A 16,746-nucleotide genomic window follows, 5' to 3' on the forward strand; every position below is an offset into this window, starting at 1 on the left:
TTAATTGTAGAATCTATTATATTCAAATAATATGAAAAATGAATGAATATTGTATCTATAGTCAGATGATGTGTTATTTTTGGATATTATAGGGAGGTGGAGTTAAATCAGTGCAACCGGCTCGTTTTAGCATTTCAATTTATTTTGTAGCTTTCGACCTTGAATCCGGCTCGGTCATCGGCAAAGCATTATTTCCGAAATTGCGATGTTTGGTCGAGAAGAATCAGCTCCAGATCCACAAAAATCCGTTTGTTTCAACGAGACTGAAACAAATCTTCCAAAAAAGCTTCTTCGTCAACATCATACAGATGAAAACCGCTTCCTTCCTTTTATTCAAAATTCACTGCCACCAACATTTTCAACAAATCACAGAAAAAAAAAAAAAGACACTTTTTCGATGCAGAACTCGCTTGAAATTGATCTTGTTTTCAAGTTTTCTACAGTATTAAAGGGATCCGATGATAATTGCGGAAGCAACGGTGAGGACATCGTAGACAGCGGCTGCAAATAGTCAATTCGGCAACACTTTTAACGTCGCCAATTTGACAAATCCGAGTTTAAGGAAGTCCCCAAATTATGGGAAATGTTACGGGATTATCCTCCACGTGGAAGCGAGACAAAACATAATAAAAAGGATTGGAAAAAAAAAAGCCATTAATATTGGCTTGTTTTCGTGTTGCGCAATCAATATCTTTAACCTGTAAAAAAAAAAAAATGAAAAGTCAGTATTAGAGCACGAGGACACATTTATAATGAAACAACACTTTAATCCATTGAGGCGTTTTTTTTTCCCGGTGAATCTGGATCTGAATCTGGGTTGTAGAAACAAAAAACAAAAAAAGATCTCTGAGCCGAGCTGGAGATGCAGAAATCAATCCGTCAAGATTCGTCATCCGAACAGCGGCAGCAGATGCATTTAAAATGAAATGCAGAGCGGTTTAATAACGATAAAATCTGACGTGGTGTTTGCACTTTGATCACTGTGTACATGGTACTATAGCAAGAATGAATCCGCACGGGCTTGTTTAGTGTTCGGTACGAATGGGTCCTTATTTCTATTGCTGGTGTTCGGTTTGTGAAACGTCGGGTGCGGCTGTTAAAAAGCGTCCCTCTCGACGGGTGAATGGAAGTCAATGTGGGAGTCTTAAAATGGAAAAAAAAAAAACATGAAATGAAGACGATATCGGTAAATGGGGGTGAAATAATTTCACGATTGACCTGCCTTACTTTCAGTATGCTGGACACACACAAAAAAAACTTACTTTAAAAAACATATATATATATCGACTTCTCTTCACCTTTTAAGACGGACTTTTTTTTTTTTCCAGTTTGCCAGCTGAAATCTGCAAAAATGTAAATGAACAACAACAAAAACAAAAAAAAACAGCTTCTGATGATGTTTTTTTGTTGTTTTGTTTTTTTTAAATGTTTGTGATGCAATGGTTTGTATTTTTTGTGCCAGTTTTAGAGGTTAAAAGGTGTCACGTCTGTGTTCGGCCTTCACAGTGACAAACTGCTAAAGCTTGGCTTTGATTTGAACCACTAGCCGACGCCGAGGCTCGGCTGCTGCTGTCGCGGGTTCACCAGACCGGGTGGGGTTTAAGACCCGCACGCCTTTTGAACTTTTTTTTTTTTTTTCCTTATTTCGCAATGATTATCTCATCGTTAGCTCGCTGCTTCATTTGGTTTTCTCCATAAATCACTTTCTTTGCTGATTGAAGATGGAAAATATCTCAACGTACTAAAAGAAAAATGTTCCAAGAGGACGTGATCAAACCTTTTGAATCAATGACAACCAATTATCAAATTTGACGGCTTCATTAACGAACAAATCCTTGAACCGCCGCCGCGGCAGCAGCGGAGCCTCCGTGTTTTATTACAAAGCCTCTATTTAATAGAAAAATTGTGCATCGAGATTCATGTTAAAGAGACTAAAATAAAGTGTTTCTATCAAACCTGTGGATTTCTGACGTCTTTTATTTAGCGTCTGCTGTCTGAGGGGAGGACAGCCGAGTGTGTGTGTGTGTGTGTGTGTGTGTGTGTGTGTGTGTGTGTGTGTGTGTGTGTGTGTGTGTGTGTGTGTGTGTTTGCTTTTCTTTGTGTTTATTCAATAAATTTCTTCCGGAGAGAAAACCTGAAAATCAAAAGGAAAACATTTGATTTGTGAAGTCGTTTCTATAAATTACAGCGAGGCACCAAAAAGACTTCAAATCTCAAAAGCTGCCGAAGAAACGCGAAACATTCGACTCTATTTTCCATCCTCCTCCTCCTCCTCCTCCTCTTCCTCTTCTTCTTGCTCTTTTTCCACATCTTCCTCCTCCTCTTCTTTTTCTATCCCTCCTGGTCTCTCTGCCGGTCGCTGCCCTTGGCTCTGCCCGGCGCTCGGCTTGTGCTCGTGGGTTTGAATCCCGCTGAGTGTCGGCTGCTCCCTGCTCTCCTCGCTGAAGGCCGGAGGAGGAGGAGGTCGTGTCTCGCCGCTTGACGGTCCAGCAGGAGGATTGGACTTGTCTTCGTCCTGCAGGTCGGAGCTTTCGTCACTGCAGACAGAAAGATTTTTTTATTTCGAGGATCTGAACATAAAAACACTGCAGAGATTTTTACTGCGTCTGACAGGCACAAAAAAAAAAAAAAAGACTTGACATCATCTCAGGTCTTTTTTTCCTCTTTTTTTGGGGGGAGGAAACTGATTTTGTTGCTTTTCAAGAACTTAAAATCACCTGTATTTCAGTCCGGAGGTGTTTCCGTACATTTTGCTCAAACTTTTGGGTATTTTGTATAAACTGAATCTTCAGCAGAAAAATCTGCACATTAAAAAAAATTAAAAACATAATAATAATAAATGTTCGTGACGTTTTCACTGCTCTCCACTCGTAAGTACGTTTCGTCGCGACTCACCTGCGCGAGTTCCTCTCCGCCGTCGCGTCCTGCCGGCTGCCGGCGTTCGGCTCGTCCCCGACCGTCGCGTCTGACCGTTCTCCCCGCGGCTCCTCGCTCTCCTCGCTGGACTGAGGCGAGACCCTCTGAGGTTTGGGGGGTCGGCTGGCCCGGCGGCAGGACGGTCCCGGCCCGCGGCACCGCGGCGGCGCCGGCAGGCTGTGGTTGAAGTGCGCCGCCGCCATGCACTCGGCGGTGGTTTTGTCGCACACGCACTGCAGCTTGTCGCACGCGGCGACGCCCTGACCTGAGGAGGACCGGACAACAAAACCTCATATCATCCCGAAAAACATGGAAATAAACGGCGAACGCCGGGGTAGCTATAAACAAAACTATATTTCGGATTATGTAAAATCTGTTCCAGATGAGGACTCGTTAATCAATCCGAGATTTCCAACGGTTTTTTAAAACTTAAATTCAGAAGAATTGTGCGGAAATACTCAAAATGTAGCTCAAAGAATTTGATTATTTATCCGTGAATTAAAAGGTTGACTGTCTGCATGAAATAGGACGTTTTTCAGTTTCAAGGAATTTGCCTCTTTGTTAAAAGTGACACAATATTTTATATTAAAGTGAAATGAGCCGTGCAGAGTTTAAAAGAAAGCGATCAAAGCACTGACCTGAAATTTTAAAAAAAAATAAAGGACTTTATTTGATGTATTTAAACAGGAGACTTCCTGTGGGGGACTGCCGGTTAAACTGGTGCTGGCTTGCACTTCCTGTTGACGCTGTCGGTACAATATAATCGCTTCCTCTTCTTGGCATTAACAACCACTGTGACTCACATCGCGGCTTCCCGCTCTCGCAGGACGTCTGAGCGTTGAGCTTCCTGTCGGTCCTGCAGCCCATCGAGCCGATCTGCTTCAGGCAGCAGTGGTGGAAGAAGCAACACCTGAGGAAGAGCAGCAGCGAAAGGAGACGGCAGAGTTTTAACACGTGGAAAAAAAAAAAAACAACAAACTCTAAAACCCTACAACGAAACTCTTCGTCCCCTCTTCCCGCAGCCGCTCACCGGTCCAGCTGGTCCAGAGGCTGACCGCCGCCCTCCTGTCCGCAGTAGCAGCCGTACATCTCGTACTCGTGCGGGCACCGTCCCGTCAGGCAGCGGAGCATCTCCCCGAGCGCCGGCATCTCCCGCCGGCCTCGCCCGTCGCTGGCGTATACGCTGAAGGAGTGACTGCACTCTGGATTGGAGGAAACACACACACACACACACACACACACACACACACACACACACACACACACACACACACACACACACGGTTTAGTGCACAAAACTCTCCTTAAACACGATGCATCCAACGGGGGCGTTGGGATCTGAGACAAAAAAATTTTTTTTTTAAATACTCAGTTTAACACAGAGCCTGAAAGAGTTCATCTGGTTCACCTTTGCTGTCCGGCTGCAGCTGGACGTCGGTCAGCCCGACGGCCTCCAGCAGGGACCAGGCGAAGTACGGCACCGTCCTCTTCCGAGCCGCCTCCCAGTCTGGTGACCGGCAAACGCCACGGTTGAATCAATGTAATGCAGAAAACGTCGACGTCAGAGAAAGGAAACTTCCTAATTCAGAGTTTTACGGTGCGTTCGCTAGCAACTGAGAAGTGGGAAAGTTCAGACCTCGGAAAGTCTGAGGTGTTTTTTTTTTTTAAAGCTCAGAGAAGAAGGTCTGACATCACTCGACATTTTTGTGGTGAAAGGGAGAGAAACACTTGCTCGCCGCAAAAATAAGTCACTACTTGGTTAATTTAGGTCATTAGAGGGTATTGAGCCATTACAGAGTGCTAATTACTATTTTGACAGACAAGTTACTTTGTTGGCGTCGCTTTGCTGCCGTCACATTGCTGCGTCACTTTGCATCTGTCACTTTGCTGCCGTCACGTTGCTGCGTCACTTTGCATCTGTCACTTTGCTGCCGCTGTCACTATGTTGCCGTCACTTTGCTGCCGTCACTATGTTGCCGTCACTTTGCTGCCGTCACATTGTTGCCGTCACTATGTTGCCGTCACTTTGCTGCCGTCACATTGTTGCCGTCACTATGTTGCTGTCACTTTGCTGCCGTCACATTGCTGCCGTCACGTTGGCAACTCTTAGCTTGTTGGTGTGTTTCCTGCTTTGTGGGAAGTTTGTGTTCTTTAAAGCCTTTATATTGTAAAAGAAAATATAAACTCTTTTTTGTTAATATCAGTTATGAGACAGTGTTGCAGGTTATACATGACTTAATTTAACTTCCACAACCCCTTTTAAATATACTTGAATTATTTGAATCCCTGAGAGAAAACTGCAGAATTTATTCATTTCATTTAAATTAAAAAAATAAAATTTCAGCCTGGTGCCAAACAGGAAACAGCAGAAGGCTTTTTCATGGGGAAGAGGACAGAATACAGACGCTGCTGTATTTAATCATTTTGAATCACGATGTTTGGAAAGTCTGATCAAACTCTTACCATCTGCGTCTTTCTCCTGCGAGCCGTCGGCCTGTTCTCCATCCGGAGACGGAGGTTTGTCCTCTGTGGATCCGACCGTGTCCTCCTCAGATTCAGTCGTGGCGTCTGGTGGAGATTTGACGGCTTCTGTTGTCGCGAAGGACGCGTCGACGTCCGATCGCGGGTTGACGGAGGTGGCTCGGCTTCCTGGTGTCGTCCGGGCGACGGTCCTCGATGTGTTTACTGTAGATGTTGGAGGATCATGTGCTGCAACAAGTAGTCAGAAGGTTGAAGGAAACTTTGTTTGCTGTTAGCTTGCTGCATTAATCGGATTTCACAAAAAAAAAAAAAAACAGCCCTCTTGAGGATTATTCTTATCTCGAAGAGAATCATTTTCTTTTTTTTTGTGTATAAAAGTGGACGTAACTTCCGGGTCTGAAAAATTAGGCCGATGCGGAAGTGCCTTAAACTGCAGTACCATCGAGGGCCACTAGAGGTTGGCTCCAAAAAAATAGACTCCCATTCAACTACTATATAAAATTGAGTGACAGGCCTGTGGTGCAGTCAGGTTACGGCTATTGGTGGGGCGGGACGTAGTAATCCGCGCGTTTCCAATCAGGTGGAGTCAGATCCGTCGCTCGCTCCGCCCACGGCTCGTCCAAATATGGTCACTTCCTGCTCCAAACCACTCCGAACCAGCAAGATGGCGCAGGTCCGAACGAACTATTCCAGGTACGTGCACGATGGCAATTTCAACACGGTACTTGCGGGTTTATTAAAAACTGGAAAACGTACACGTATAATAAAGAGAAGAAAAGTGAGAAAATATATGAGGAGACTTTCACCCTCGCTTCATTAAAATAACCTCTTCATGCAAATGTTTGCACAGGTTGAAGTGATTCTGACACCTTTCTTGCAACAGATGCAAAGCTCCCGAGATTGTGCGAACATTTAATTAATTCAAGGTTTTAATTAAATGCTAATTCATCTCCAAAGACTTTGCCGGAGCGAGGCGCTCGCTGCGCCTGGAGCCCCCTCACCTGGACTCGGGGGACGGAGAGCAGCAGGCGGCGGCGGCGGCGGCGTGACGTCGTCCTCCCACGAACCGTCGGGAGCTGCGGTCGTTCTTACCGCTCTGGTTTCCGGAAGCGAGCTTCTCGTCGGAGAGCTCGCCGCGGGGCCGGTCGTCACGTCCGGGCCTGGCGGGAAAAAGACAGATGTCGGGTCATTTCTGGGCCGCGAGCCGAACGTGGGACTCCCAGGAAGTCACCGATCGGGCGAGGGGCCAACACAAATTGTCCCGACAGAGACTGAAGACGTCGGTCGTGTAACTAATCTACTTTCTTTGGCTTTGAACTCCGACTTCTTCAGAGCTCCGGTTTGGATTCAGAGTTTTCAGTGGAGCTGACCTTCAGTCGGCCTCGCGTTCTCCTCGGCGACACCGGGCTCGCCTCGCTCCTCCGGAGCTGAAGGTGTTGCTGGCGTTAATGTGAAGCCGCCGCCGCCTGAAGAGACCCGAACACAAAGGCAGTCGGAGTGGGGTGGGGGGAGATATTAATACACTCCACTTGATTAATACGAGCAGGAAAGAAAGAAATAGACCCTTTTTTCTTTTTTTTCTTTCCTGGAATTAAAAACGTACACGGTAATTTCTGCGAGTTTACCCTTCAGACACCTTGTCAAAGCCTCGGGGGTGTAATTACAGACGCCATTGAGAGGAAAATAACCACTTCAGCGGTTACAGTTTTTCTTACCCTGCAGTGGTAATGTGACTCAGTGTGTGTGTGTGTGTGTGTGTGTGTGTGTGTGTGTGTGTGTGTGTGTGTGTGTGTGTGTGTGTGTGTGTGTTTTGGGAAGCGGCAGAGTTCGTACTCAAAACTCAAAAAAGTGAAATTGTATTCAAAGGATGAGTCGGCAGAAACGTTTCTTCCCGTCAGCAAAATGTCTGAAAAAAAAAAAAGAAGTACCGATGTACTCCTGCTGTGTTTGGACTCGATCCACCGGTACCAACATACGAGGGCGGATCAAAAAGTTCAAGAGTCGGCTCTTGTTTCGCGTTTTTGAAGCTCATAAGAAGGAGCGACTTTCGCCAGCAGAACCGAAATAACTCCCATTTTCTAACAAACTGACCCGTTTGAGAAGCTGATGTTTTCCTCGCGGTGGAGCTTTCTTTCACCTCGTCCAACTCCTCTGTGGCGACAGTCATCGACGTCGCGGCGGACCGAGTTGTTTTTAGAGTTGTTGTTGTTGTTGTTGTTGTTGTTGTGAGCATGCCAACGACTGGGGAAGAAGAAGACGAGCGGTAACTCGGGCGAAAAACGTTCCTCGACCATCGACGACCCGGGTCGGAGCTTTAATCATCGAGATGTCCTCGAGCGTAATTCTCGTTCTTGTGATCCAGCACGAACTCACCGTCCTCGTCGGACACTTCCAGCTCTTCCTCGTCATCCTCCTCCTCCTCCTCCTCCTCCTCTTTTCCATCTTCTCCTTTTTCTTCGGATGACCTTGAGCGCGTCGTGTCGGTTGTTATTTGCCCGTTCGGACCGATTCGAGGTGTCGCCGAGGTCGGAGAGGAAGTCGCTGCGACGACTGAACCAGCAAATGTACGACATGAATTTACAAAGTTTCACTATTAAAACATCGGGGAAAAGGAATTTTGTAAAATTTTGCAAAATGTACAGCTTTTTTTGTTATTGATTGATTTTGATAAAAGATATATTTCAGTAAGTCGGTACTGGACTATCAGATGGCGTGAACTAGAGATACCGGACAATAAAAACATGCGGAGTGGCGGCTGGCATTTCTTTGTCACCTTTCTCCAATGACTCGTCTTCAGCCGATGATGTCATCTCTCTGGGAGTCGTAGTCTGAGCCGATGATGTAATTTCAGGAAACGACGTCACGGTTTGATTTATTTCCGTGTTTTCTTCAGCCGAGCTCCGAGACGACGTCAGCTTGGATTGGGCTTCATTCAGCGTCGCTCCACCGTGGACCGACCAAACTGAATCTGAGACATCAACGTCAAATTTCAAAAAAAATAATTCAGGATGTCGTCCGCGTTTTTTTTTTAACGCGCGAGATGAAAGTCTTTATCGGCTTCTAAAATCACTTCGGATGCTGTAATGACTTCAGTGTTCATTTTAAAAATGTGATTTTTTTTTTTGTTGTTGTTGTTTTTTAAACCCCCTCTTTATTTGTAAGAATTCTTATCCTCACAAACATGAATTGAGTTTTAAATGAAAGTTTTAAGAGTTTTAAATTTTCAGAAAGTTGCGCAGAACAAAGAAAGTTCCTTTTTCAGTGTTATAATTTGTTTTTTCGTCCTCCTGTTTGTATATATATATATATATATATATATATATTTTTTTTTTATCAAGATCAATCAAAGAACAAACAACGCATCACTTCCTGAGAGGCGGGATAAAGAAAAGCTTTTATGAATTAGACATCAGATGAATCACCGTTCAGTTCTAGGAATCGCATCAATGCCGTCACGTCGTCGAAAAGAAACAACTAAAAGAATCGCCAACCGTTCCTTCGCAGTAAGAAGCGAGCGGCGCGTTGCTGTTCTCACCGGGTCCGATTGCTGGTGGATTGTGGGTCAACTCATCCTCACTTATCTCCTCCCGCTCGAGCGCTTCCTCTGTGACGGTCCCATTCAGATCTGTGCGACGCGCGAGAGAGAGTGTCAGGAAACGTCTGAGCCAAAGTGAGTCATCGAAGCAGCAGGAGCGGAACAGCGGGGGAATTATTTCTGGCGTTTTTGGAAGCGGTGGGACGGTTCGGGCCGCGGCCAAACGTAATTACGAGCAGCTTGGCGAAGCGCGAGTCTGCCAGAAAAAGTGCTGCGGAGAGAGAACAACGGCAAGTACGAGCAGATTGGAAAAGGAGACATTTAAGGGGTCTGCGACGGTTACCTTGAGAGATAAAACCACCGGCAACGTCCTCAAACTCCTCTGAAATGACAAAGAAAAAAAAAAAAAAGCATCGCCATCAACACGCGTAACAACAGTTTCAAAAGTTTCAGAACGATAAGAACAAGATGAAACCCTTTTCTGTTATGTATATTTTTCAGGATAGTTAATCCTCCAGCAGAAGCTAAAGTGTGCGTCCTCTAGGACCGATGAAAGTCATCGTTATCATGATGCTGCATCTTTCACAACATACATCTTGAATTCATCTCACCTAAGAGATATTTCTACGACAAAAAGTAATGTTGATTTTTTTACTTTTTTTATTTACTGCTCTTTGCTTTTGTGTCCATCAAGAACTTATTAATGTTAATCATTTTTTAATGACTTTTTAATTAAAATCTAAAACTGCTACTACTTTTTTCTTTCCTGCTCTAAAATATGAATCTTCTCTTTTATTGTTTTTGTATTTAAAAAAAAATCTTACATTTGTTATATAGCTGTCAGCATTAAAATACATCCTTCTCGTTACATTTGTTTTAAAATAAAAAAATAATATAAAATAATATTATTACCTATATTATATAATATTATTGCCTATATTAATATTAATAATTAGTAATAATTGATTAATATTATTAAAATCATAATTTGTAAGCTTTATTAACTGTCTTAATTCGCAGTAAAAAATTATTTGAAGAATTAATTTTATTTTAAACTTAGATGGCAGTGAGCAAAATCTACAGTCAGACTCCTTCTTTAAATGTTTTTTTATTTGATCAGAAAACCTCCGTTCGTCTCTTTAAACTGTTTCCCATTCATTTCCTGCAGTCCTATCTGACGTGTCTCACTCCAGGTTCAAGGACTCGAGCGTCTCTAAAAACTCTCACGGTTCCATTTTTGTCTCATTTTTCGAGAGCGTGCCGAGTATGAAAAGATACGTTTCACAAAGTGAACTCAACCGCAGAAAAACAGGGAAGCGTTGGAGAACCGGAAGCCGGCAGAGTCGTCGAGTGCCGCGAGAACATCTGGAGAGACGAAGGACGAGGGATGAGCTCAGTGAGCGAGTTTAGCCCTCGAGTTCTTTTAAATTATTAGTAAGTACAGACTTACATCATATGAGCCATGTCGTACCTGCTCCTGCTACTCAAACAAAAGTGTATTTAAGTTGATCTCGGGTTCAAACAGCGGAGGTTTGCGTGCAGTGAAATCTTTATTGAAACCGAAAAATTCATCTTGAACTGTCTAAAAGGCCTCTGACAGGCTTTGCAAACTTTCCCTCTGAAGTTGGCTCCTCCACTTTAATAACCTCACCTTCTCCTGGTTCTCTGAGAGCAGCTCAGCTTGGGTACATCTATATTTGGACCCACGCAGATCAAAGGAACTCGGTACAATCCCTAATCCCCCCCTCCTCCTCCCCCCCCCCCCCCCCACACCGCCCCCCCAGCCGTACGTGGGTGGGAAGCTGCCACTGGTAAAAGTCAAGAGATTGTTGTTTTAATTGGCCGAGGTGTGACTCAGACGTCTGCGTTTTTCTCCCCGATCGATCGTGTCCCGACTTCGCCGACCCCGCTCGGAAAGTGACGCGCCGTGTCGAGACGACTCACGGGGGGCCGTCGTCGTCGGGCGCTCCCGTCGTCGGGCGCTCCCGTCGCCGGGCGCTCCCGTCGCCACTCGGAGCTTCAGCCGACGCAACCCAGACTCACCTGATCCTCTGAAGACGTCGTCGGTCTCCGCGGCACCGCCGGACAGGTCTGAAACGCAGAGTCAAACTAATGAGAGATTCGCGCCGCTGTTCGCTCTCCGTTCTGTCGGGCCGGTGGGCGAGAGCGGGAGAAGCGCTAATGAGCCCAGCTGCTGATAAAAAGCACAGTACGTGTCCCGCTGTAATTTATTTAATCAGTCAAAAATTCACTCTGCTGCAGGACAATTACCAACATCCTGGAGTCAGTGTTGGACCGCGTAAAGAGACAGAAGACAGAGACACTATGCCTTTTTTTTTTTTTATCATATTTTAGACGACATACTATAGTGTGGCTGTTTTTTCATATTTTGGATGACATGCGATAGTATGGCTTTTTTTGTCGTCCAAAATATGATAAAAAAAAAAAAAAGTCAAACTATAACATGTCATCCAGAATATTAAAAAGAATTCATACAATAGTGTGATTTCTAAAATATAAAAATAAATAAAAACACATCTATACCTATGTATACACATACACACATACACATATATATGGATATATATCACTCCCATGCTTATGCCCTTCATCTCACCTGTTTGATTTGCAGAGCAAGACGACTCGGTGAGTCCTCTCAGCGTTGAGTTGTACGGACTCCGAGTTATACAATTTATTGCAGCTTGGTCACACTCACAAAACGTCTGCTGACACCGGTCACCATTATCTCCAAGATTACAAGAAACCAAAACAATGAATTAATGTCCACAAACAGTACTGCCATCGACCGTACATTACGTCATGCATGACAGGAGACACATTTTGAATGTATTATGGTGTTATGAAGCTGTATTTTTATGGAATGCTCAGTCAAATAAGTTCTACACACAAACGAAGAACGCTTTCTTGCTGAGAATCAGATGAAAAGATTGATATTCTCACATCTTTGGGGTAAATACAGAAAGAAATTAGTTACCTTAACTTAGCACAAACACAAAGGGAAAAAGCTAGCCAAGACCCTTCGGGAAAAAAATTGTCATTCCCTCGTATCTCTTTTTTTTTTTTCAAACATTTGTACAAAAATATAAGTATGAAAACAAGTAATTTGTGGGTTTACTTTGGTTAAAACCAACCTGTATTTAAGGTGCATTCACTGACTTCCTGAGAGGTTATTTTAATGAAATCTCAGCTGGAACAAAGTGAGCATGTTTCCCCCCCCAAAGATATAAAAATGCTCTTTTAAGCTTTAAGTCTCACCACAGCTGGTGTTTGCTGCTGTGCAGCTGAAGTTGTACGGAGGGAGAGGCAGCTCCTGCCTGCAGGGGGCGGCATTCTGGTAACACAGTCGGTGAGTCTGGCAGCAGCTGCAGCGAAGGAGAAATCAGAAAAAGGAAGTCATGAATGAATAAATAAAACTAGTGGTTCTAATCTGCTGGGTCCCGACGCGAAGTGGGTTTTGGGGCCCAATTTTAAAGGCCATTTTTAACGAAAAATATAAATAAATAAAAAAGTCATACTGTAGCATGTCGTCCAAAATATGGAAACACAAGTCATATAGCGCAGTCTGCCTCTCGCAGACACACGCCTGCCTCCAGTCTCTGACTTCAATTCAAAAGCCACCGCTGCTTGTATTTTAAATTCAGAAGCTATCCGTGATCCGAAGGCCCCCCCCCCCCCCCCCCCCCCCGACCACTCACGTGTCCAGAGGGTCCACGGGGTTTCCGGCCGCCACGTATCTGCAGGAGCAGCCGTAATCTTCCAGGTCGCGCGGGCAAATACCGGCGGCGCAGCGGAGCTTCGTCGCAAAGTTCAGCAGCGAGGGGAAATTATGGAAGAGGGAGTGGAGCCAGGTGAAGCTCAGACCCACGCAATCTGTGAGGAGACAAGATGGACGGTGAAGAGGGACGGACGGACGACGCACACACACACACACACACACACACACACCGTAAACAGATGTTTTATTTTTATTTTTTTTGTCATCTTGCAGGTGGGAAGAGTCGGAGTGATTTAATCACAGATAATCGTGTTGGCGGGCTCCAATAACTCCAGTCCAGAGAGAAGCACGGCGGGCAGAAAATGATTTGCGCTGCAGCTCTCCACACACACAGCGCTGATTAAGTCCTCCGCTCCACCCACCCCCACCCTCCACCCCTCCCCACCGCCCCCACCCCCACCCCTCCACAGATCATCACACCTTGGGAATCAGTCGACCTTCGTGTCAACGGTGTCACAGAAATTTCAGATGATTGCCGGGGAAGAGGAAGGTTTAGACCTGGACCAGAAGCTGCAGCTGGATTTCATCCACGAGTCACACGCAGTCTTTTTCATTTGCGTCAGCGTGAATATTTTGGGGGGATTTCGCCACCCGTCGCGAACCATCCGAGGCTGTTTGTGTGCTCGCAGTTGATTTATTACGTGATGCTTCGTTCTCACCAATCGTGTGATCTGCGTTTTGGTCGGCGGCCTCGGGATCCGGACAGAAGATGGAGCCGGCAGAGAGCGCTGAAGACAGACGGGAGCAGCTTTTTAGTCATGAAAGCGATCTGACTCGCGTATGAAACATGTAACACATCACCTACACATCTGTACAAAAACTTTAAACCATATCGGACAAGTGTCTAAAATCTTTTTCCTAATTATTTTACAGGTGACTTTTAAAAATCGTCAATAAGAACTTTCCGGCTGCCAGATTGTGATAGAAACTTTGCAGGTAGGTGAGTCATTAATTCATAAAGAATCCTTATAGTCAACTTTTTTTTTTATGTCAGAAGTTGCAGTGAGATTTTTAATAAATGGATCGTGAACTCACCGTTTGGGACAGCAGATAGCATGAAAATCCATGTCAGCAACATGACTTGAATCTGCACGCAGAGAGAGAAAGTTTTTCTTTCACGACGGACGTTCAGTTCGACGCAAAAAAGTCATCAGCGTAAAGACGGCGCGTCACGTCGTCATATCGTCAAGTAACGTTTAGCTTTAAAACTACACAAACCAGGCAATAAAACTGCCAAACAGACTATTTTGAACGGGCACTTCCACTAAGTACCTGAAATGCTAAAAAAAAAAAAAAACGTGGACATGTTGCTCAGCTTTGTTGTTGTAATTCTCTGAACAACCACAGGGGGTGCTGCACCCCAGCAGAAACGAAGCGTCTTGAGTTCGAAGTGTAAAATCAAGAACATCTGTTCAATAATAAAGCGCCACAGAAGGTACGAACGAGCTCCAACGCTGTCATTACTGCAAAAGGTGACGTGGGGGACCTCGTACTAAATCACAGAAGTGAACACGCTCGTCAGACGGGACCAGAAATGTCACAGTTGTTTTATTTTTTTCATGCGTAATAGAGACCGTGAATAAACTCCTGACATCTCCTGTGCGAGCTCCATGAATTACCCCCCCCCACCATGAGGAGCGCTGATTACTCCCCCGCCAAACAAGACCCGATCTGTTCGCTACTTCGATGTCTTTTAATGGCTTCGAACGACTTCGACCCACCTGCGGCTCCGCTCGGCGCCAAGTGGGAGGAGCGCGTCATTCATGGCATTCGAGCCCCGAGCACATTTCACTGAGAGGCGGGAAGCTATCAGAAACCTCCGAGGAGGTCAGCTGTCACGTCGATACGGATGTATTTCATCTTTAATGTCAACTTCAAAAGGTGAAGTTCTTCACGTTAACGGATCCAGACGACAACAGTCACTTTCTACGGTCCACGGAGACGTTTCAAAAGAGCAAGAGGTCCACGTTGACGTAGAGGAAACGAAAAAGAAGAAAATGGTGCCGTTTCTTTTGGTCGTCCAACTATTTACACGACAAACAACTGCGTTAAAAAGCTAATATTTAAACCAACCCAAATCACCCAAGTGAACCCAACATTTTTTTTAAAGTTCTATTTTTTGGCATCAGATCAGGTGGTCTTTATGGTATTCTTTATATGATCCAGTAATTTGACAATGCAATTTTTCTATTCTTCAAGGTTTTAATGCACAATGTTTGTATTGAATTACAGCAACTCTGTTAAATTTGTAAAAAAAAAAAAAAAAATTACAAAAAAAATACTATTTTTTTTTCTTTAATTTGAACGTAAGAATCAATGTATGTGAAAACAATCATTTAAGAGAAACACAATGAGGCTTTATAACCAAATTTCAAATATGACCAAAATAACAATAATACTCTTTAAAATACAAGTACACATAACCTGCAGTAACACTGATGCAAAAACAACACTGCATTAAAAAAAATAAAAAAATAAAACCATGACCCCTAATTGGTAACTAGGCTGCCTTCATCATTGGTCTATTTTTGGTCTCCACCAACTCTGGGTCTTTGAGCTGCTAAATGTTCACCAGATAATGTCTTAAGTGAGAGAAACTAAAACCAGGAGTTTAAAAAGAGATCTAAACGGCCCCCGAAGAGCTGCAGCGTTACTTTACTGCAGTCTTTTCAACCCCGAACTCCGACACGTCTCGGTCACAAAACATCTGACTCACGTTTACTCGAATGTACATGATATCTTGAATTAAAAAAAAAAAAAACGTACAGCAACAACACCACAAACTACGACCTGCACGTATGAATTATTACACCCTCAGAGCAACAGTTAACCAATCCAAAAACTTGAAAATGGTCAGATCGTACCTTATTCGTGGGACGACAGCTGTAGAAGTTGTGGTTTCCTCATCGAATAAAGGTGGACGTTAAACTGAGTGTCATCGTAAAAAAAAAAAGACTGATGGGGGCACGAGCAGCCAAAAGAGGGCGGAACCCTTATGAGGAACTTTTTGTCGTCTTGTTTCCCAAAAAGAATAAACACTCACAGCTCCACTAACTGTGTTTATCAGTCCTGACTTAGAGGGGGAGGAGGGTGGATGGGGGGGAGGATGGGCACCTTTAGCTCCTTCAGTTCAGCTCTTATTGGCTATCAGGTGACACCTGAGCAGGAGCTTATCATGCTTTGGTTCCTGTGCAGGTATTTGAGGCTTGAGCAGAGGTGGGGGGTCCTGACAAGGCGGGTGTGTGTGTGTGTGTGTGTGTGTGTGTGTGTGTGTGTGTGTGTGTGTGTGTGTGTGTGTGTGTGTGTGTGTGTGTGTGTGGGGGGGAGGGGTTACCCACAGAGTGGTCTTTGTCCTGCAGGGCGGGGGGGGGGGGGGGATCTGTGACCCGGGGGTCAACCCGGTCTTATCTGATCCTCGTAGGAGTTCAGATCAATGACTGCCTGCGGGGAGTTGGGGGGCAGGGGGGGTTAATAACTGGGCGGCTGATAGTGGGGCATTGTTTGGGACAGGTGCATCAAGCGGGGGGAGGAGGGTACAAATGTTTACGTCGCATGTCAGGTGACACACAGGAAGTGGATTCGATTACAGAAACATGCCGTGCGTTTTAATAAAAGGATGATGTGATGGTCAGGTGGACTACTTTAGTTTTCGTTTGGCGCCGGTTTGGGTGGAGCTCAGCCATGTGGATAAATGTTACTGAACACGAGTAACTCTCGAACACTTTCATTTTGTCAAAGCAGCTTTCTGAGGGGAAAAAAAAGGGCGGACGTAGACGGATTTAAAAAAAGTGCGATCACGTGTCAATCCGACTCAAAAGGAGACTCAGCGAGAGAAAAATTAGACAGATGTTTATTAAGACCGACACGAAAAACATGAACCAGTTCTTTTTGACACAATTTCTACTTTTTAAAATTTTTGTTTTATTCCAGTTTTCCAAACCTCAGTCATCTTTTCTTTTTTTGTGTTTTTAAATAGTCCAGGTTTAGTTTCAGGATTCCATTTTTTTAATTTTTTTAA

At 44.6% G+C, this 16,746-nt stretch overlaps 1 protein-coding gene across 1 annotated transcript; it reads right to left on the reverse strand.

Moving 5' to 3' along the window:
• Nucleotides 1-208: 208 nt before the first annotated feature.
• Nucleotides 209-13,844, reverse strand: oc90 (otoconin 90). The gene is made up of 17 exons (XM_069720473.1): nt 13,764-13,844; nt 13,388-13,456; nt 12,649-12,823; nt 12,209-12,315; nt 10,877-11,023; nt 8,933-9,112; nt 8,171-8,365; nt 7,771-7,947; nt 7,489-7,638; nt 6,768-6,863; nt 6,399-6,557; nt 5,380-5,625; nt 4,325-4,423; nt 3,947-4,118; nt 3,720-3,826; nt 2,896-3,181; nt 209-2,537 (listed from the first exon to the last, which is right to left on the reverse strand). Exons 1-17 carry the CDS (start codon nt 13,804-13,806, stop codon nt 2,249-2,251), a joined length of 2,697 nt encoding a protein of 898 aa, XP_069576574.1. The 5' UTR covers nt 13,807-13,844; the 3' UTR covers nt 209-2,248.
• Nucleotides 13,845-16,746: the final 2,902 nt, after the last annotated feature.

Source organism: Brachyistius frenatus, unplaced genomic scaffold (assembly GCF_029030835.1).
Source record: "Brachyistius frenatus isolate BFR_SWC_R1_liver_20210118 unplaced genomic scaffold, ASM2903083v1 Contig_242, whole genome shotgun sequence".
Lineage (NCBI taxonomy): Eukaryota > Metazoa > Chordata > Actinopteri > Embiotocidae > Brachyistius > Brachyistius frenatus.

What these genes read in the sequence shown, in the direction of transcription:
- oc90 (XM_069720473.1), bottom strand. Translation starts at nt 13,806, where the DNA reads ATGTTGCTGACATGGATTTTCATGCTATCTGCTGTCCCAAACG. An exon ending in CCCGTGGACCCTCTGGACAC is followed by an intron (nt 12,316 to 12,648) that starts GTGAGTGGTCGG and finishes CCTTCGCTGCAG; the next exon opens with CTGCTGCCAGACTCACCGAC. An exon ending in AGCAGCAAACACCAGCTGTG is followed by an intron (nt 11,024 to 12,208) that starts GTGAGACTTAAA and finishes TCTGCGTTTCAG; the next exon opens with ACCTGTCCGGCGGTGCCGCG.